Source organism: Nicotiana tabacum, chromosome 3 (genome assembly GCF_000715075.1).
Source record: "Nicotiana tabacum cultivar K326 chromosome 3, ASM71507v2, whole genome shotgun sequence".
Lineage (NCBI taxonomy): Eukaryota > Viridiplantae > Streptophyta > Magnoliopsida > Solanales > Solanaceae > Nicotiana > Nicotiana tabacum.
The window spans coordinates 1,204,424-1,227,479 of NC_134082.1; the positions used below are offsets into that span (position 1 = coordinate 1,204,424).

Below are 23,056 nucleotides of genomic sequence, written 5' to 3' on the forward strand. Positions count from 1 at the left end.
GGCCCGAGGGCGATTTTTGACTTTTTAGGCAAAACTTAAAACTCATTTTCATGCATTAGAATTGATTCATTTAGCATTTATTGATGTAATTAAGTAACTTGTGGCTAGATACGAGCGAATTGGTGGTGGAATCAAGAGGTAAAGCGATAGTAGAGATTTGAATTGTGTTCGTGGCATCGAGGTAAGTGTTTGGTCTAACCTTAGCTTGAGGGATTAGGAGTCGAGTCCTATTTGCTATGTGGTATTTGTCGAGTACGACGTATATGCATGGTGACGAGTATCTATACGTTGGTGTCAAGCATGCCCGTGAGTCTTATATTGTGATTATTATGGCTTCGTTGTATTATTCATGCTATGATGATGGTTTCTATTGTTAGGCAAAGTTTGTGGAAGTAATTGTGATATTTGAATATTGAGGAGCGTTGGCTCAAGTTGTACAATGAAATGTGAAAGTATACGTGGAAATTGAACCTTTTAGAGCATTGGCTCAAAGTTGTGAAGTGAGTTGTGAAGTAAAAGTGAAAAAGAGAAGAGAATCATTATATTATCTCCCTTGTCGGGAATTTGTTGTTTTGATGTTATCTCCCTAGCCGGGATGTTGATGCTTCTTTTGATGTTATTCCCTTGCCGGGACTTGATTGTTGAACTATTATTCTCTTGCCGGGATTCTTATTGTAATTTCATTTATTCCTTTGCCCTATTATTTGTGATTGTTGTTTGGGTGAGGAAGAGTGTTAAAACACGAAGGGTGATGCCGTGTATTGTTTTGGTGAGAGAGTGTTAAAGCACGAAAGGTGATGCCGTGTATGACTTGTGAGGAAAGAGTGTAAAGCATGAAGGGTGATGCCGTGTATTGTTTTGGTGAGAGAGTGTTAAAGCACGAAAGGTGATGCCGTGTATGACTTGTGAGGAAAGAGTGTAAAGCACGAAGGGTGATGTCGTGCCGCACGATGTACCATTCCATGCCGATTATATCGATTATATGGTGAGGACGGGAATAAAACATGAAGGGTGATGTCGTGCACATTTTTATTACTTGATTGCTTTGGTGAGGACGAGAGTAAAAGCACGGAGGGTGATGCCGTGCACTTATTTATTTCTGGTTCTTTGCTGATATCTAATATATGTGTTTTCTTTCAATAACCTGTTGTCTTTCTATCCTAAATTGATAGCTCCCCCGCAACATGTTACCCCTCCCATACTTGACTGTATATTACTATTCTTCTTTTCCGTTGTACATAGTTAAATTGCACAGGTTTATTTGGTAGTCTGGTCCTAGCTTCGTCACTACTTCGCCGAGATTAGGCTAGGCACTTACCAACACATGGGGTTGGTTGTGTTGATACTACACTCTGCACTATGTGCAGATCCCAGAGCTACAACCTTTGGACCATAGATTGGGTGGCTGCCTTCAGTTCACGCGGAGATCCAAGGTAGACCTGCAAGCGTCCGCATGCCCTAACGTCTCCCTCTATCCCTTTATTCCTGTTTCATTTCCTTTGTTTATTTTCAGACTTTGTATGTAGCATTCTTAGATCGTCTGTGGTGTTGTGTCACCAGTTGTAGGTAGTCGATGCTCAAACAGTTGTATTAGATACATATTCAGATAACTTACTGCATTTCTTCCGCTTATTGAAATTTTCCGCTGTCTACACGCTTTGGCTTTATAATTGTTAAAGAGTATAAAATGGATAAAGAAGTAATTTGTTCAAATAATTGGCTCGCCTAACTCACGTTAGTAGGCGCCATCACGACTTCCGAGGGTAGAAAATCCAGATCGTGACAGGCTTAGACACTTGTCTCACATAGCCCACTATTTTAGCCTAATGTAGTTGACAACCCCCAACAGCTAGGAACATGTATAGATCATGCCAATAATAATGGAAACATGGCCAAAAAGTGCTAACTCCCATCTGCTATCATTTTGAACAAAGCCAACTGCTGCCCATGTGCACAGCATGTGCCGTAATCGCTCTTGACTTGGTCAATCTGAAGCTTGGTACCCATTTTCGTGCCTTGGCTTGAATCAGGCGCCAATGCCATTGTATCCAGCTGCATTGTAGCCACATTTTGCCTATGCCATTGCCCACGAACATAGTCCTTTGCCGCACCCCAATGCCATGACAAGTTTGTCCCGCGCACTACCTTCCGTTGCACTTTAGCCTGCCTTTGCCATTCCGTTTTTGCCTTGCCTTGGCATCATTGCCTCATGCCTTGATGCCTTTGCCATGATCAAGTGTCACCCTCAGCCCGCAATTCATTGTCAAGCCCTTGCCAAGTTGCCTCGCCTCCGTCAAAGCCTTGGCCATCACTTACCCGTTTCCCTTTTTTACCTTTGGTGCTACTCATGCACCTAGCTTGCAACACTCTTGCTGCCTCGTGACAACACACTCGTTGTCAAGTCAAGCTCAAAATGGCGGAGGTCTAACACCATGTGCTACTAATAAATTGCAATTAGCTATAAATTGCTTTTACCCTTCTTGACTAATCAATTGCAATCAGTCTTTGCGTCTTATAATTCGCAATTCCTTTGCGAAATCGCAATTAGTCTTTGCGAATTATAAATCGTAATTAGCATATGCGGCTTCTGCTGCCTTTTAATAACCGTTTGGTTACTGCTATTCTAAAATGTCATTTGATCACTGTATTTTCACATGATTGTTTCGCTGCCATAGATAAACAACCAACAACAGCAGATCTCAAATCGTCAGTACTCCAGCAGCAGTCTTTTAAACTTCGACCAAAAAGGAACAAATCGTGAATTCAATAAAAACAAAAATGGGGGCAGAGGAAGATGTAGCAATGGACGATAAAGCAAAGAGAATGAGAGATCTATTATCAAGTTTCTACTCTCCAGATCCTAATTCTACTTCTTCAACGCCGCCGCTCAATGCTGTTTCCAGATTCGCCACTTTGGATACCATCAATACCACCGCCTTCGACCCCGATCAGTACATGAATTTACTTGTATGCCCCCTCATTTTCTCTCCATTTACATCTGTTATTTACTTTTTTATGGATCAATTCTGAATAAAAAAATAAATGATATTGGATTAGTTTTAATTTTGAGTAAATTAAATATGTTTTGTTTTATATTAGTATTCCAATTTTTTCTTCACTTCGCAATTTGAAAATTTAAGTTATATACACTGACGTTGTAATATATGTTGTTACATAATCTGTGTAATTTGACCTGTTATAGCAGGCTATTGACCATTTATTTTAGGTTAACGATCATTGTTATTAGTTACAATTACATGCAAAGTAATTTACAATGTTAGTGCATAGAACTTAAACTCATTTAAAAGTACCGCAATCATTAAAAAAAAATTCAATAAGTAAAGCAAATTTGTTAATTTCTGAAGCTCAAAGAAGGTTGAATCTGTGTAGAATGCCACATAAAGTGTTAGAGGCCCGTTCAAACAATTTTTTTGAAGATATGCTGGAGAAACATAGAGGTTTGATTTGATGGAATTCATACATAAATAATGGTAGAGCTAAGAAAATGGTAGCAGAGGCTGATTCAAGATTTGAACTTGATAGGTTTAGCCTTTAAGCTCTAAGCATCAAACTCGTCGTATTTTTGAAATTCTGTGTTCAAGATATAATATTTATTGAAACTTTGTTGTTTTTCACGGATATATATCTATGTTCCATGTCAAAAATACTAGATTCAATTGAACTCATAGCTCAAAAGCTTCATCAGCTACTGATTTTGGGGACGTATGAGTTTAGAAAGGTTCAGATGTTCGATTTTCTTACTTTCTATAGTTATCTGTAATATTGAAGGCTTAATTAGATGATACTGTGATTTTGGACATGGAATGGAGCTCCTTAATTGCTTAACGAACAATGGAACAAAATAAGGAACCGTAATTATCTTTTGTGTTCAAGCTCTAGCACTTCCTCGTTGGTCTTCAAGAAATTCCAAGTTCAATTAAGCAAGTCAAAGATGTCAGCTTTTTTTTTGTTCTTGCCTGAGAAACCAAAAATTGCACCCCCCATGGACAAGCTTGCAATAATGGCTTAACTTCTTACCTTCCACAGCTTCTGGAAAATATGGCTTGCTTTTCTTCTTTGCATTGGATCGACCTCCTTGAAAGAAAGAAAATAAAATGTTTTCAACGTGTAGTAATTAATTCTTACATCCTTTAGAGAAAATGTCTGTATACTCTTTTTTTGTTTCCGTTTCTTAGCAGACAACGCTATGTTACTAGTTTAAGATCTACTAAAACTATTAATTCTGTAAAGCTTTTGATAAGAACAGTTGCCTATTGTGTATTATTTTGTACGAGTAATTATTACTTATTAAAAGAATAGAAATTGTAATCAAACATGAAAAATGATACAACTTTGGGTTCTATTACTACCAAATAGCAATACCTGAAATACTACATTGGTAGTTGGGTTTTTGGATGTAAAATTGGATATGCATAGTAAATGCAACGTAACAATCAAGCTCCACCTTGTTTAACGGAATAGGGTAACTGCTCCTTTTGAGATGGAGGGCTCAAGTTACCATGGCAGTTTTTTGGTAACCTTAGCAGAAGGCTAAAAGAATCAAAGAAGAGGCACAAAAGTCCCATGCAGTTTAATCCTTGTAGCTGGAAGAAAAGAAAAGGAAAATGAGTTGTGGCACTTTCAGTCAGCAGTCTATTGCAACAGAATCAATCAGTTATACTAGTACAATATACTTTTCCCATTTATCTCATCCTACTCAGGTTAGAGGAGTAAACTTTGACACAGTGGACGTGATTGTCTGGCTTTAACATAACGTATCTTCTTAAAACTTTTGTATTTGCGAAGTTATGTACTTATCAGGGAGGTCTTTATTTAATCTGTTGCTTCCCGGAGTAAGCTGCTCTTTTTTAATCATGCATCGTTTCTAGTCCCGGAAAAGAGAAATGACATATTTCACCAAACATACAGGTGCAGAAGTCCAATTTGGAAGGTCTGCTTCACAGGCATGTCGAAATGGCTGCTGAGATAAAGAATCTCGATACTGACCTGCAAATGCTGGTATATGAAAATTACAACAAGTTCGTAAGTGCCACAGACACAATTAAAAGGTAAACCCTGTTTTAGAATGTTGTTCTGAAACCATTTCATCTTGTATGTGGCAGATATTAGGGGGATATTGTTGCAACTTAACTCTACGTAGGTTGAGTTTGTTAGTACTTATAGCATGATTCATGGCTCCTCAATTTCAGTGCTCAACAATAAGGGAGATCATGCAATTGTTAGAAGTTTCTTAAATTATTATGCTTGGCTTCTGCTTGTATGCTGAATAAGGACTAACTGGGTTTTATCTTGTCATATTCTCATTTGGCATTAAAGAAGAACTCACCTATAAGATTACTTTTCCAGGATGAAAAATAATATTGTTGGCATGGAGACAAATATGGAGCAGCTTCTTGAAAAGGTTTTTGTTTGTTATTTTTTTAACATTTTAAAGAAGTATTTTACTGTTTTTTGGTTATAATCATGACTCAAGCAGCACAACATTGAAAAATGTGTGTCAAGAATTTGATTTCTTTCAATTATTTGCAGATAATGTCTGTGCAATCTAAAAGTGATGGGGTCAATACTTCTCTTTTTGAGAAGAGAGAGCACATAGAGAAGTTGCATCGGACCCGTAATCTTCTACGCAAAGTTCAGGTAGTAAAATGAGGTGTTAAACTCTTGCAATGTCTTACTCCACTGTAAAACATGTCTTTCTTATTCAGGATTGAAGTTACCAACAGTGGATTCTTATAACAACCTTCAGAACTAAGTTATGTTTGCTGTTAGGGATGAGGAGAGAGTAATAAGACATTTCCTTTATACCCCCCCTGATATCTTGAGCTGGTTAACTTTTGACTTTTTATGATTTAAGCAAAGGGAAATGTTTATAAATATGATATAAGCAAGGGGGGAATGAGATGCTCAGTCGACAGTGAAGTTGTACATTGATTCAGATGTTAATTGAAGAATGACATTATCTATTACTTACTATACAATTTACTTGAACTCATTATTTATGGGGATATGTAGAGCAAATTTTACTTATTACGTGAAGATTGTTCTTAGGAAGAGGAAGGAGTAAGCCATTCCATATTTTAGCTACCAGATCTTTGGAGCTGGTAAATAGTCCACTGCCAAAAAAGGATTGGTGAAGTTGTAAATTAATACTAATGTTAATTGAAGAAAATAAAATGTCTTATTACCTTGGCCATCATATAGACTTGTTATTCAGGTTCATCATTGTACTTCCTTTTCTAAGAAAGATAAATTCAACTTTATGCCATGTTCTGCTATGCATTGTATAAAAGTTGGTTTCTAGTGATGTGTGAGTTACACGGATTTCATCTTCTGTGGAAAAGAGCAGTTCATATATGATCTACCCGCTAGGTTAGCGAAGTGTATCAAATCAGAAGCCTATGCTGATGCAGTGAAATACTACACTGGAGCCATGCCCATTTTCAAGGTCTGTGCATAGGGGTCCTTGTTCCACTGTTTTCACTATTTATATGATGTAAATGCATGTAAAAGTCTCATCTTTAATGTCAGTACTTTTTTATCACCAGGCATATGGGAACTCTTCGTTCCAGGATTGCAAAAGAGCCTCAGAGGAAGCAATTGCTGTTATTACAAAGAATTTGCAGGTTTCTTCTCTTTTCTAGTTACTTTGTCGAGAAATGCCGTAATTGGTTGAGGTGCTTAAACTGAGTTAAACATTATGTTAGGATAGAAGGATTTGGAAGGAAAGAGAGGAGAGGAGACAAAGAATAGTACTCCCTCCGTCCCAAATTTATGTGAAGGTGTTTGATTGGGCACAAAGTTTAAGAAAGAAATAAAGAGTTTTGAAACTTGTGGTCTAAAACAAACCATAGAAGTGTGTGTGGCTTTAAATCATCTCATTAAGGGTAAAACATGAAGTTTAAAGATAAATTGTTACTAAATATAGAAATGTGTCATTCTTTTTAGGAATGACTAAAAAGGAAAGATTGTCACATTAATTGGGATGGAGGGAGTACTTACTACCACTTTGGTGGTAGCCACCCACAAGGGGTGCTAAAGACCACCCTTTGGGTGGCGCTAGCATTTACAATCAGGAGGGAGTACTTATTTTGTGTTAAGCGGTCACCTCGTTCCCTCTCCTTTCCTTTCGTTTCATCTTCATTCTAAACAAACGAAGCTAAGCGTCTCTATAATCCCTATGAACCATTTAGATCTATGCCATGCTGGGGAGTGTTTTCATCTTCCTCTCTCTAAGGGCTAATTTTCAAGTGGGGGAAAAAGATGAATCTGAATACAAATTTACAGGATACTAGTTCAAGTTATTTGTCTATTCCTCAAGAACTTATTACTTTTTCTTTGGTTTCAGGGAAAGGTATTTTCAGATTCCGACTCAATACAAGCTAGGGCTGAAGCTGTTATGCTCCTTAAGCAGTTAAATTTTCCGGTCCGTGTCGCACCTTTTTCCTCTTCTTCCATATATGAGCATTTCTATTACTTGTTTTGCATGGTTCACTTTATTCTTGAACTTATTTTAGAGATCTTCAATTTTATAAGAATTTCACCCTCCTTTAATTCAAGTAAAATGTGTAGTAAAAAAATGTACTCCTTCCCTCCCATTTTACATGTCACCCTCCCTTTCTCAGCAAGGAGCTTAACTTCTAGTTGCTTTCTAAGCTCTCCATCCTGTGAAGATGAGCATGTCGATGACCTCAATTTGGCCGTGCCTTGCTCCAGTAATTCATGAAATTGCTGCATTTTGTTAAAAGTTTGGTCCAAGTGAAGCAATTGCAGAATAGGTTAACTTGATGCATTACATCATTGATGTAAAGAATGGTTGGTGAGGGATGTGGGTAAGTAACATGTCAAGAGCATAGCAGGAGGGGATGTGGTAAGCAACATGTGAAGTACATAGCAAAATGATTTCGTATATTAATAGCCATATGGTAAGGTCCTTTTCTTTTCTCTTAGCCATACATACCTTTAACGGGAAACGTGTTAGGCACTATTTTAAAAGGATTATGGTAAACTTATTAAAATAGGAAAAAAGATATAAGTATCTTATCTCCCCTGTCCTATCATCAAAACCCTACAGTTGTCAACACATCTGAGTTGGAATCAGCTTCTTTTGTCTAATATGCTTCTTCAATTTTATCCTTTTCTTTTCTCACGTAGAGACTTGAAAATGTGAAGGATGCTTTTTATGTAGTGCTATTGGCGGTGAATGTGGTCATTTTTTTTATGTTTATAGAGCTAAAAGGATATGGGGGTTTGTCGGTAACTAAAGTTATTTATATGCTGGCCTCATGATATGGAATATACGTTGAGGCTTGTTGAAATAAGTTCCTCAACAAGAAAAGAAAAATAAATGTAAAGAGGAAACTTGCAGTCTGACCTTATAAAAAAATTGTAAAAAGGAAACTCGTGACCTCGTACTCATTGGATATCAATATGAGAATAATTATCTATCTTCGAGTTTAGTTTGTAAATATTAAAAATTGACTGAAATAAAAATTCTTGTGTTTATTGTTACTCTTTGCTAACTAGTTCAATACTGTGATGAAGATTAATGAAAGTTCTATTGTCTTCTTCTTGCCATGTTGGTCTTTGAATGTCTATGTTTTTTTCAGGTTGATAATTTGAAAGTGCAACTATTTGAAAAATTAGAACAGTTCCTTGTGGATCTCCATCTGGAATCTAAGGAAATACCCCACGCTTCAGCAGATCAAGGAAGCCTTCCTGAATCAGCTACTTCTGCTGCACATGAGGTGCGTTAAATTAAGGTCATTGCTCATGGTCTGAAGTTGCAATTTTATGCTGACAATGTGGCTAATTGATGTAGTACCAAAAGAGATGAGCGAAAAGCAAGGGGAAGAAACAAGAAGGAGAAAGAGAGAAGACTGTGAGGGAGAGGAGAAGAAAAGGGTGTTTGGGTTGGGGGGTGGGGGAGAGGAATAGCAGAGAGAATAGATAGAAACAGGGAGGAAGACACAAGAAGAAGGGAGAATGGAGGGCATCAGGAGTTAGAGGTTTTAATATCCAGTTTGATTTGTCAAATATTTTTCAAATGTTGTTTTCAAAATAAAGTATGTAAAGATCCTATTTATAGAACAGGAAGCTGAACAAGTTTAATATCTTTGACAGCTAAGACTCTATCTTTAACTACTAAATAAGACGTTATCTCTAACTAAGGTTAAGGATAAATAAAACTAAAGATAGTGATATAAAGTAATGTCAATGATGTTTTTGATGAGTATCAAGCATTAGTAACACTATTCCCTTTATTTCTCAAATTATCCGCGCATCGCAGGTACTAACACTAGTTATCACTACAAACGGGAGGAATGTAATGTTACATTGTCAAAAAAAAAGGGGGAGGAATGTACGATAAGGGTGTGAATAGTACTTGGGAAAAGCGCTCTACATATTTAAACTTCAATTGAACTGCATTGTTACATGACTTGCACATTTATGTGAAAGACTACTTTGCTGAGATATTTGTTATGCAACATGCTAGTGCCCATCATTTTCCTTAAAATAAGATGGTGAAACCAAAAGAATGCAGATTTGGGATCTTAAGTATGTTTCTGATTTCGTGCCCAAAAAATAAGTATGCTTCTGGATTTGAATTGTTTGGTGTAATACTTATTTTACCTCCTTCATGATACTAATTATAATTATCCTTATATGTGTCCTATTCATGAATTAGGCATCTATTCGCGAATTTGCTGAGGCTGTCCGTGCTTATCGAGCTATTTTCCATGATTCAGAACAGCAACTCTCTAGACTTGCACAAAATTTACCTAAAATGTACGCACTTCTTATTCACCACCCCCTTTCCTGATTTTGTTCTCTCATCATCATTTGTGCTGAATATTGTCATATCTGTGACTAATATTACAATTCCACCTACTTCCAAATTTAGGCATTTCGAAGCTGCCCAGCAGCACATCAAGAAACGACTTGCTTCTTCCAATCTTGTTGCCATGTTAAGTAAGTTTCACTAGCATTTGCCTCATGAACAGATGTAATATTGGCTTCTAGTTTATTTTGCATATTCAACTTTAGTTTTGCATTTCAATTGCTTCTCTTTACCTGCTTCGTCAGACTTCATTTTCATATTTACCTTACAGCATTGCTCCTTGCAATAGATGCTTGATACTATTGATTTCTTTCTTGGTTTCAGTCTTGCTTGTTTATTTGTTTCTTCGGATTTCTAAAATGTCAAGTCCACTGTTTCTATAACCAAGCTTTTCATGGATAGCACTTGTATGAGGACACTGTAACGAGGTCTAATTGTATCTTATGACACCCGTATTTCATCAGGGATTATTTGGACCGATGTGCTTCTGATGGATGAAGTGTTGCCTGAGGCTGGTCTGCGTGATTTTACTATGGAGGTTGCTTATAATAGACAACTACCTCTTATTAGTCTGTAATGTTCTATTGTCGTTGGTGACTGACCGTGTTGTTTCAGGCTGCTCATGTTGCCGTTAAACAATACGTTAGTAGCAGATTTAGCCATCTTTTACTTGATATTTCAGGTTTGTACTGTTAAATTGCAATAAATAGATAACATGTAACTTTAAAAAATATGGATTCAACTTATATGTTGTATTTCAAAAGATATAAGAGTGGAAAATGTTCTTCAGAAGTTTGAGTTCTATCCTTACATGTAAGATGCAAAGCTCAATTTACAATGGATAGGAAACTTACTTTACCAAAGAATTTTGGACTATCCAAATAATTAACCTTCAGAAAATAAATTGTCTGTCAATACTATGACCTTAATATTGAAATAACATGTTTTGGAGGAGTTCTATTCATCTTAATTTTGACTGTTCTTTATTCTTTTGAACTGGCAGGTGCTGTCGTAAAAGTCGGTAATCAAATGGAGGGTACTGAAGAAGAATATTCTTTGGAGGCCACCCTTGAGGCCAGTAAAAAGGCACTAGTTCATGGCAGCATGGATGTCTTACTGGTAAAATAAGTTGCTGTGCAATTATACAGAGTCCTTATATATCCTTGTATCAAATAGTTCATGTATTTGTCCAAAGGCTATTAAAGCTGTTATTTCACTGGTTATAAGAGTGCAGGCTGAGAGATTGTTAATTTGTCAGTATATGATGATCAATTCTACTTCTGCCCTCTAGAGTGTTCAGTATTTGGAAATAAGTTAAGAAATCTGCATGATATAGAAGTAAAATACTGAAAAGTTCTTAAAAGTAATAGGTTGAGAACTTCCGATCAGTAAAATCCATCTCCATGTGAGTTAATTTTCTTGTGAATTATTCTCTGGAATGCTTTTAAAATTTTTGGAATAGCAATGGAATGTATACTGAAAGATTCTACTGATGAAGTTACATTACCTAAAATATAAGCATGCTTTAACAAATTTGTACCGCTATTATATTACTGAAATGCGTCTATGCTCTCTGTTGTAAGAGACATCAATAAAATTGATCTCAAGTAACTGACAGATAGTTACTACTAATTAGGCCAAAACAACTACCTGGAATATAACTCAACTAGACAAAAACTTGCTCCCTATGTCACAAGGAATCCTACTGTCCAACGGACAAAAAGAAGCTATAAAATCACTATCTACAGGCACTAAGTTCCAAGTCAATTGTGTTTGAGTTGCACCTTTGCTTTGATTTCTTATATGACAGGATTTCCGTCAACTTCTTGATGAAAACTTGGAACTGCTTTCTAAGTTGAGAGACTTGATCGTTGACTGGGTACAAGAAGGATTTCAGGACTTCTTCAGGAAACTTAATGATCATTTTCACTTACTTTCTGGAAAGAAATATTCAGCCAGTCAAGACCTAAGCTTTCGGGAGAGAATACAGGGAGACAAAATACTTCCTGGGCTTGTTCTTTTGCTGGCTCAACTCTCTGTTTTTGTTGAGCAAAATGCTATTCCCAGACTTACCGAGGTAAGGAGTTGTCTAATAGTTATAACCAGTGTAATTATATAATCCGCCCCATTTAACTGGGTATTTCTGAACTTTTAAAATCTTTCAGGAAATTGCCTCCTCTTTTTCTGGTGGTAGGTCTCGGGGCTATGAAAATGGTCCAGCTTTTATTCCGGCAGAAATTTGTCGCACCTTCAGAGCAGCTGGTGAAAAATTCTTGCAGCATGTATGTACTATAGATTCTGTGCATTTTCTTTACAGAGGTCCAACACCATTATTCTGTTCCAGTGACTGGCTTAACTACAGAATGTGAATTATTGTACTTAACTACTGAGAAAGTTTTAATGTCTCTGCCGTGGGTTGTCTTATATTGCTAATATGTCAGTATGTAGTTTCTTTAAGAACCATGCAGCCATTCAATGGTAAGAGTTCATGGGCAGTTAAATAGGAATAATGATAATAAGAATAATAAGCTATGTTATGAGGCAGGAGCATACATGATATGATTGTAGTCTAACATCCTAAGGTGCTGGTCTTAAAAAACAGTCAACTTAATATAAGGTGAAATGTATACGAATAAGCTAGAGAATTTCTAACTAAAAATTAGTAAATACATCTACAGTAACATGATCTACTTTTTATTATACTGAGTATCATCTTCTATGACCAAATATAGGTAAAGCATTGAATCAAAAGCATCTTTTTGACATGTTTGCCCATGTACTGCCTTTTTTTATTTTATTTCATTTGATCAGCTTGTTTCGTTGTGTCCGGTTTATGGATATACATAACCTTAGCATCTCTGGGAAAAGTAACATCTTTTTATAATTCTATCTAATAGAATTGCTGAATGTTGGGCTGAATCCATCTTTAAAAAAGAAAAAACAAGAATTGCGGAATGTGATTTTGGTAGCGGTAGGTTGTCAGGAACTCTTTTCTTCTATTTAATTATTTCACATTTTCCGAATGCTTGCTTTTGAAGGTTCTTGATAGATAATGTGCTGCATGATTGCATAGTTATCTTTGTAGCATGTTTGTCTGTTTTGAATTTTAAATTATCTTCTTAGCTTGATGATAATTTTTATAAATGAAACATGAAGCTTGTAGTGTTTGTTTTATTACCTTCATTAATTGATTATGAAATCAAATTCTGATTCTCTTCATCTCAATTTACTCTCAGTATATTAACATGAGAACTCAGAAGATATCAGTTGTGTTGAATAAAAGGTTTACCACGCCAAATTGGGTCAAGGTAAGCAGAACATACAGTGAGGTAGGAGTTCATTACCCGAGCAGACCAATGTGAATGGTTTGTGCTAATGTTTCCCTACCCTTCCTCTTTGTACAGCATAAAGAACCCAGGGAAGTTCATATGTTTGTTGATCTGCTTCTTCAAGAGGTAAACCTTGGTTTTTATCTTCTTTTCCTGTTCTAAGAATGGGAAGTTAAAGTGCAGCGTGGGACAAAACTTAAATCCTCGTTGTAATTATGTTATTGATTATACTTCTTCTCGGAGAAGAGACATGAAATAAGATTGTAGAAGATTAACATTTTCTATTTGATCTCATTGCCAGCTAGATAGTATCGTCAATGAAGTAAAGAGTTTATTACCTGAAGGGCTCAACCGTAAGCATCGCCGCACTGACAGCAATGGGAGCACCACTTCCTCCCGTAGTAATCCATTAAGAGATGACAGAATGGTACGGTCAAATACCCAGAAAGCTAGAAGTCAGCTTCTCGAGTCCCATTTGGCGAAATTGTTTAAGCAGAAAATGGAAATTTTTACAAAAGTCGAACATACACAGGTTAAGTGCTAGTGCTTGTCACTTGGTAAACTGCATTTATCTTGAAACAATTGATTATAATGCCTTTGATTTGCAGGAATCAGTAATAACTACCATCATAAAACTTTGCTTGAAGAGTTTGCAAGAATTTGTCCGACTTCAGACTTTTAACCGTAGCGGATTTCAACAAATTCAGCTGGACATTCATTTTCTTAAAACCACTCTTAAGGACGCTGCCGATGATGAAGCTGCTGTTGATTTTTTGCTTGATGAGGTAAAGAGATAAATGCCTACGCTATTGTATTCTAGAGCTATTATGTCGAAGGAACCTTGGCACTAGTAATATGATAGTATCCTCTTTAATGGCTTCTTTTTCTGCAGTAAGAGAATTACCTAAAAAATTCCTTTCGTCATTATTACTTGCTATTGTTTATGTTACATCTCTCCCTGACTCCCTCAGCAGCATCTTTGTTTAGTTGCTTGCAATTGTACATGATATACTGAATGCTTCTAATTGTTCTCGCCTAACAAGAGTCAAACTGAATTTATCTTTCTAAACAGGTAATTGTTGCTTCTGCTGAGCGTTGTCTTGATCCCATTCCATTGGAACCTCCTATCCTGGACAGGCTTACCCAAGCAAAGTTGGCAAAGACTTCGGAGCAGGGTAATACCTCATAATAATGTGACGGCCGTACTATTGTTGAGCTTGCTGCTATCTGAAAGCGTTCACAGGATGCTGGCTAACAGGTTATGCGCGTATATAAGGAAACACTTTGCCCATGTAAGCCTTTTGTGGTGTACGGATTATATACAACCTATTAAAAAGACGTTAAGTTCCCCCGGAGAACTTCTGTTTCCCGAATTCCTGAAGATGCTGTGTTGCTAGAAGCTACTCCGAACGATTAGAAGGGGAAACCAAAACTTGTTGTTGTATTGAGCAGACTCTTAACATTTGTCTTTGTTTGCCTTTACTGGAATGTAATGAGACTTGTATCCAGAAAGGGCTAGTCAAGCACACCTACAATGAAAGCTGTTTCTTCTTCCCCTTTTGTGTTAATATATGACATTACCAAATAAAAGATGTGTTTAGATTTTAGCTGGTAGCAAGAATAATAGTGACAATTTTAATTGGGCAAAAATCACTTTTAGTCCGCGCCATAAACTATTGACATCCGTTAGCCACAAAAGTATATAAAATTTGTATATTTTTTGTATATGACTTACAGAAATATATATATACAAAAAATATAGTTTTTCCGGCTATTATTTTGAGAGCGGCTATACAGAATAATAGTGTCAATTTTAATTAGCTTACAGTCCATCTTTATGATAATCATCAACTTAATATATATGAACCCCTTTCTTGAGCAATTTCTGGCCTGCCAGAATTAGGTTCTTATTTTTTTAAATCAAGAGGATTGGACTCCTGATATGAGTTAATGATCCAACTTTGAGAATAAATAATGATTGAGATGATAACAGATTTAGTGAGTGCATCAATTAAGGAGGAGAAGACAAGAGGGGTTGCTCCGAGGGTCAGCACACCCCGCCTACAACCCCAGGGTCGTGGTTTCGAGTCACCAAAGGAGCAATTGGATGGCATAGAAGCAGCTAGTCACAAAAATTCAAAGCATACGCAATCTGGCAGAATTTTAATTCTTTTAACAAAAATTGACTCAGTGAAATCGTTGGCCTAGTCAAAGTTATAAATTAATATTTTTAAGAATTAATTCTTTTAACTATGTCTTTTAATGAGAAATAGCACCAGCTTATTCATAAAAATTGAGTAGAAAGTAAAAAATAAAATCGTCATAACCCGGAAAAAATGAAATTGAATGAATGTATGCGAAGAAGGAAAAACAAAAACCAACGAGGTACGTATATTTACAAATGAATAGAGATAGAACTTAACTTAATTTACTCACTCGTTTGAACAACCACAACCAAATCTAGAAATTGAAACCTTTTTATTTATACTAGTCTCATGGTACATGATTTGCGCGTAAATTCTATATTAATGTATACATTTTAATAAAAATACATATATATTATTAAAAATAATGTGTTTTGTGTTATAAAATACAAATTAAAGAAAAAATTGTAAGTTCCTAGAAAGATAACGTTGATTTATTTAGGTACCTCAATATAGGAAGATATTCTGCCCTCAATAATAGTCAGATGTCTTATTTTAGTTACTCGGAACCTTTGTGGGAATATCAATGAAAAATTATTATTATTTTTATAACCTAATAATATTAAAAGATTATATATTTATACTTTCAATAAATTTTTATATTTTAATTTTGAAACTATTTTACTAGACAATCGTAACTCAAAAAATGATATTCGCAATAGAGAATAAGAGAGAAGGTGAAACTTCAGAACATACTTAAAATAATAATCATAAAAAATAACAGTAGATTTTATAACAAAGTCATAAAAGAATTATGCTATTTATAATTTGAATGAAAATTATTATTTATAATAAAATATATTATAATTTATTATTGGTAAATCATCAAAGTAAAAAGAATAAAATATCATTCAAAAATATTACATAGAGAGAGGCATTGGAAATGTGAACAATAAAATATATTCAATATTGCATATGACAAGAGGGAAGAATGTTTTATTTTCAAAGTTAGAGGAAATTTTGTTTTTTAAAGCAAATTGAGGAGTATAAATGTTTTTAACTGTTTTATCGTTTAAATCTTTATTTGTGCTCTTTTCCGTTTTTGTTGGACAGATTTGTCCTCCTTTATTATCTTTGAAGAAATCGAATGAAAGACGGCAAGATTAGATTCATGAGTCAATAAAATATGATTTGTTTTGTAGAAAGCGAAAGCTAATTTGAAAAAGATGAGGAGACTATCTGTATACGGTTAAAATCGGGTGCCCAATTTTACTGATTTATCGAGATCGATGTGAAGGATCGAAGATCGATCCCGTAATAGATCAAATCGAGGCACGAGGATAAGACATCGAATTCAGATTCGAGGTACCTAGCAAGATCGAAACCGATAATGATCGAGGTTGAGCAGGACAAACATCGAGCAAGACCGAATGGAAATGCGAGATATCCGTGACTGGTCGAAGATCGTGGCGGAAATCTTGAAAAAGATCAAATCAAGGGCAATTGTTTAGTTAATCATGGAATTTACTACTATAATTAGAATTGTACCATAGATAAGATTCCTCTACTATATAAAGAGGATTCTAACCATTTGTAAGACACATGGTTCTCACGTATCAAAGCAATATAACACTTTCTCTTTAGCTCATATTCTTGTTCATCAGCTTGTTATATTTTAACTGTTCTTGCACCAATAGGTTCGAGGGTATTCAAGCTCGAGGGCTGAATTCAAACACTGGTTTGCTTTACTTTATTATCAATTTCCGTTTTTAATCTTCATATTCATCAATTGGTATTAGGTGAAATCACGTGTCCTTAAAATCACATTATAAGTTTAATTGTTGTCCAATTTTAGGGTAAACAGTTTGGCGCACACCGTGGGCTAAGAATAATAGTGATTGCCTGGTATTAATTCCCATAACACACTGCTTTACGCTTGTTCTCATAAGTGTCTTTGATTTAAGGAATTAACATGTCAAACTCTCAAGTAGCACCCACTCACACAGATAACATCCTTGGTCTTCATGAAGAGAACGAAAACATAGTCGCCCCGGGAAATAGAGTACCTCATGTCAACCCGATAGACCACCGGCCGTAGACCCAGTCGATGTCAGCTCCCATATTGCCATTAATGGAAATTTGGGCGTTGACCCTGAAAATAGCGTCTGCAGAGATGCCCGAGCAGCCGATCAGAACGCTCAGAGCGGTGAAGAAGGCGGAATTAGCCTTCAAATGATATTCGAAATGTTGCAGATTCGACAAGCTGCGATAACGCAATTCAAAATCAGAATCAAGTACCAAGCAGAATTGAGCTCGAAATATCACAAGAAGTTGTTCATAGAGCCGAATCTGTACCGGAGAAATCAAACACCAATGAATCGGGGACTGACTCCGCCATCATGAAGATGCTCGAGGAGCTCACTAAACGGATCGAATCAGGTGAAAAGAAAATCGAGGCTAATGACAGAAAGGTAGAAACATACAACTCACGGGTTGACTAAATACCTGGGGCGCCCCCGATCCTAAAGGGTTTGGATTCGAAGAAGTTTGTGCATAAGCCTTTCCCTTCAAGTGCTGCTCGAAGTCAATCCCGAAAAAATTTTGCATGCCAGAAATCCACAAATACAATGGGACCACTGACCCTAATGAACATGTCACTTTTTATACGTGCGCAATAAAGGGGAATGACTTAGAAGATGATGCGATTGAATCTGTTCTATTGAAAAAGTTTGAAGAAACTTTAACGAAAGGGGCAATGATATGGTACCACAATTTGCCGCCTAATTCCATCGACTCCTTCGCCATGCTTGCAGATTCCTTCGTGAAGGCATATGCCGGAGCAATAAAGGTTGCGACTAGGAAGTCAGGCCTCTTCAAAGTAAGACAAAAGGACAACAAAATGTTAAGGGAATTCGTATCTCGGTTCCAGATGGAACGCGTTGACCTATCCTTAGTCACAGATGATTGGGTTGTTCAAGCTTTTACTCAAGGTTTAAGCGAATGAAGTTTGATAGCATCACGATAACTAAAGCAGAATTTAATTGAATATCAGCTGTAACCTGGGCCGATGTACATAATCGATACCAGCCGAAGATCAGGGTCGAGGATGATCAATTGGGAACTCCTTCCGATTCTGTTTACCCAAATAAGCCCGTCAGTAGAATTCAACGGGACATCGATAGAGAACCCCGATCGAACAGAGATTGGTATTAACCATACAACGCAGATTAGAAACAGCGACCCAAGATGTAACCCTGTTCGAAATGATCGATGGAATGATCGAGGACTAAGCTCTCGAGGGCTCATGAATAAAACTGACTTCGATAAATATGTTGAGCCCACAGAAGCACCACGAATGTCAGAATACAACTTCAGCATCGATGCATCGGGTATTGTATCGGCCATTGGACGGATCAAGGATACTAGATGGCCCAGACCCCTACAGACCGATCCAGCTCAAAGGATCCCTAACCAAATATGCAAATACCATGGTATCCATGGTCACAAAACCGAAGACTGCAGATAACTGAGGGAGGAGGTAGCTCGTTTATTCAACGAGGGTCATCTTCGAGAATTCTTGAGTGACCGAGCTAAAAATCACTTCAGAGACAGGAATGCCAATAGGAAAAGCGAACAGGAATAACCACAACACGTAATTCATATGATCGTTGGTGGGGTCGACATTCCTTATGTACCGGTGTTTAAATGCACCAAGGTAACAATCACGAGGGAAAAGCGAACTCGGGATTACTTACCAGAAGAAACCTTGTCTTTCCACGACGAGGATGCAGAAGGGATCGAACAAACTCATAATGACGCACTGGTAATATCTATCCTTATGAATAAAATTTAAGTTAAGCGAGTGTTGATTGATCCAGGTAGCTCGGCAAGTATTACTCGATCAAGGGGCGTGGAGCAATTCGGTCTCCAAGATCAAATTGTGCCGGCAACTCGGGTACTTAACGACTTCAACATGGCAAGTGAAATCACCAAAGGGGAAATCATTTTCCAGTAAATATGGTCGGGACTATCCAAGAATCAAAGTTCCATGTGATCAAAGGTGACATGAGGTATAACGCGCTGCTCGAAAGGCCTTGGATTCATAACATGAGGGCAGTGCCCTTGACGCTTCATCAAGTCCTGAAGTTCCCAACATCGGAAGGAATCAAAATGATGTATGGTGAACAATCTGCTGCCAAAGAAATGTTTGCAATCGATGAAGTAGTACTGGTATCAACACTTTCATCAACAAAGGGATCAGAGTCAAAGGGAAAGAAAGAAATCAAAAAGCAACCACAGTCACCAGCCCCGGCCCGATCGGAGGAGCAGGAAACTTTCAAGGATGATGATTATATGATACCTCGAACCTTCATAATCCCCGACGATTCTGATGCAACTAGGTCAACGGTCGAAGAGCTAGGACAAATCATACTGATCGAGCACCTGCCCGATCGAAAGTTATACCTGGGCACAGGGTTAACCCCCGAGCTCAGATAAAAACTCATTAAATTCCTTATAAAAAATATGGATTGTTTTTTTTGGTCCCATCTTGACATGACAGGGATCCCATCGGAGATTACTACCCATCGATTGAGCTTGGATCCAAAGTTCCGACCGGTAAAGCAAAATAGAAGGCCCCAGTCCGAGGTTAAGCATGCATTCATCAAAGACGAGGTAACCAAACTTCTCAAAATAGGGTCCATTCAGGAGGTAAAATATCCCAAATGGCTAGCAAACATAGTCGTAGTCCCTAAAAAAGGAAATAAAATTAGAATTTGCGTAGTCTACAAAGATTTAAACAAAACATGCCCTAAAGATTCCTTTCCTTTGCCGAATATCGATCACATGATCGATGCCACGGCCGGCCACGAGATCTTTAGTTTTCGCGATGCCTACTCCGAGTACAATCAAATACAAATGAACCCGTAGGATCAGGAAAAGACTTCAGTCATCACTAAATACGGCACCTATTGATATAATGTAATGCTGTTTGGACTAAAAAATGCTGGTGCTACTTATCAATGCCTAGTAAACCGAATTTTCGAAGAACAAATAAGTAAATCAATGGAGGTTTATATTGATGATATGCTAGTTAAGTCCTTACGAGAAAAGGACCATTTAAAATATTTGCAAGAGACCTTCTACATATTGAGAAAGTACAACATGAAGCTCAACATGGAGAAATGTGCATTCGGGGTCTGTTCGAGCAAGTTCCTCGGCTTTATGGTATCAAATTGGGGGATCGAAATTAACCCCGATAAAATCAAGGCAATCGAATACATTACAATTATTGATAATTTCAAAGTTGTACAAAGGTTAACAGGGCATAGCCGCCCTAGGTCGGTTTATTTCGAGGTCTTCAGATAGGAGCCACCGGTTCTTCTCACTGCTTAAGAAGAAGAGCGATTTCGCATGGACCCCGGAATGTCAACAGGCCCTAGAGGAACTCAAACGATACTTGTTGAGCCCGCCATCGCTTCACACCCCAAAAGCAAACGAGCAACTTTACTTATACTATGCAGTCTCGGAGATAGTAGTAAGTAGGGTCTTAGTTCGAGAAGAGCAAGGTACGCAATTTACTGTTTACTATGTTAGTCGGACCCTAGGCGAAGTCGAGACCCGGTACCCACACTTAGAAAAATTAGCACTTGCTTTAATAAGCGCCTCTAGGAAAGTAAAATCGTACTTTCAATATCACCCAATTTGTGTTGTAACCACCTCTTCCCTTCGCAACATTTTGCATAAGCCCAAACTCTCGGGTTGATTGGCCAAATGGGCCATCGAGATCAGTAGGTATGATATCGAGTATCAACCCCCAATGGCCATTAAGTCTTAAATCCTAGCAAACTTAGAGGTCGACTTCACGCCAGCCCATGTGCCCGAGGACGAAAAGGAACTATTATTAAAATCGGGTACATCATGGGGGTGTGGACCCTCTTCACAAACGACGCTTCGAATGTGAAGGTGTCCGGGCTAGGCATCATTTTGAAGCCACCCACAGGTAGTATAATTAGACAGTCTATCAAAATTCAAAATTAACTAATAATGAAGCCGAGTATAAGGCCATGATTGCAGGTCTCGAGCTGGCTAAAAGCTTGGGAGCAGAGGCCATAGAGGCCAAATATGACTCTCAACTTGTGGTAAATCAAGTCAAAAGAACTTTCGAGGTTCGAGAAGATCAAATGCAGAGGTACTTGGATAAAAGACAGGTGTCTCTACATCAATTTAAAGAATAAACCCTGCAGCACGTACCTCGAGAAAAAATAGCAATGCCGATGCCCTTGCGAATTTGGGGTCATCAATCGAAGACGATGAACTTAGCTCGGGGACTGTCGTACAACTTTCGAGGTCAGTAATCGAAGAAGGACACGCCGAAATAAACTCCACAAGTCTAACCTGGGATTGGAGGAATAAGTACATTGAATACCTAAAGAACGGGAAGCTTCCATCGGAACCTAAGGAATCGAGGACTCTATGCACGAAGGCCGCACGATTTCACTTTGGCCGATGATAGAACACTGTACAGGAGAATGTTTGATAGACCGTTGGCGAAATGTTTGGGACCAGGAGACGTCGACTACGTTCTACGGGAAATTCATGAGGGCACTTGCAAAAAACATTCCAGTGCCGAGTCATTGGTTCACAAAGTCATCAGAGCAGGGTACAATTGGGCCAATATGGAAAAAGATACAAAAGAATTCATTCGAAAGTGCGATAAATGCCAAAAGTATGCGCCGATGATTTACCAACCTAGAGAGCAACTCAACTCAGTCCTATCCCCATGGCCGTTCATGAAAGGGGGAATGGAAATTGTCGGCCCTCTACCATCGGCCCCAGGTAAAGCTAAATTCATTTTGTTTATGATTGATTATTCTTCTAAGTGGGTTGAAGCATGGGACTTCGAGAAAGTTAGAGAAAAAGAAGTCATATACTTCATCTGGGACCACATTATATGCTAATTCGGGATGCCTGCCGAGATCGTATGCGACAATGGAAAATAAATCGTCGGTTTCTCAAAGACCACAAAATAAAAAAGATCCTGTCGACACCGTATCATTCTAGTAGGAACGGACAGGCCGAATCGACAAATAAGACCATCATACATAATCTAAAGAAAAGATTGAACGACGCTAAAGGAAAATGGAGAGAAATATTGCCCGAAGTCCTTTGGGCATATCAAACAACGTCAAAATCCAGTGTGGGGGTAACACTGTTCTCTTTAGTCTATGGTGCCGAAGCTCTGATCCCGGTCGAAGTCGGAGAATCTATCTTTAGGTTTCGATATGCAATAGAAGAATCAAATAACGAGGCTATGAATACGAGACTCGAATTTCTATATGAAAGATGGGAAGCCGCCTTCGTTAGAATGGCCGCACAGAAACACCAGATAGAAAGGTGTTACAACCGAAGAGCCAATCTTCGACACTTTAAGATCGGAGACTTAGTTCTGAGAAAGGCCACCCTTAATACTCGAGACCCAAAATGAAGGAAAACTTGGCCCGAACTGGGAGGGACCGTATCAGGTCCTCGATATCATCGGAAAAGGATCCTACAAACTTGGCACGATGGACGACGAGCAATTTCCAAACAATTGGAATGTATCACTCTTCAAACGATATTATTGTTAAGGTATGACCTTCTCTATTTTCATTTATATTTTACACTAACCAATTACAGGTGTTCAATCGGGGACATCAAAGGATTCTTTATCATAAAGTCCTTAG

At 37.6% G+C, this 23,056-nt stretch overlaps 1 protein-coding gene across 1 annotated transcript; it reads left to right on the top strand.

The window, feature by feature from the left end:
• Positions 1 to 2,490: 2,490 nt before the first annotated feature.
• On the top strand, positions 2,491 to 14,778 carry LOC107807276 (vacuolar protein sorting-associated protein 51 homolog). Its single transcript, XM_075249028.1, has 20 exons — positions 2,491 to 2,967; positions 4,930 to 5,069; positions 5,368 to 5,422; positions 5,551 to 5,658; positions 6,368 to 6,466; positions 6,567 to 6,644; positions 7,367 to 7,444; positions 8,628 to 8,765; positions 9,707 to 9,807; positions 9,923 to 9,990; positions 10,324 to 10,397; positions 10,475 to 10,541; positions 10,863 to 10,978; positions 11,670 to 11,936; positions 12,025 to 12,141; positions 13,096 to 13,167; positions 13,264 to 13,314; positions 13,490 to 13,720; positions 13,797 to 13,973; positions 14,261 to 14,778. Exons 1-20 carry the CDS (start codon positions 2,779 to 2,781, stop codon positions 14,375 to 14,377), a joined length of 2,343 nt encoding a protein of 780 aa, XP_075105129.1. The 5' UTR covers positions 2,491 to 2,778; the 3' UTR covers positions 14,378 to 14,778.
• Positions 14,779 to 23,056: the final 8,278 nt, after the last annotated feature.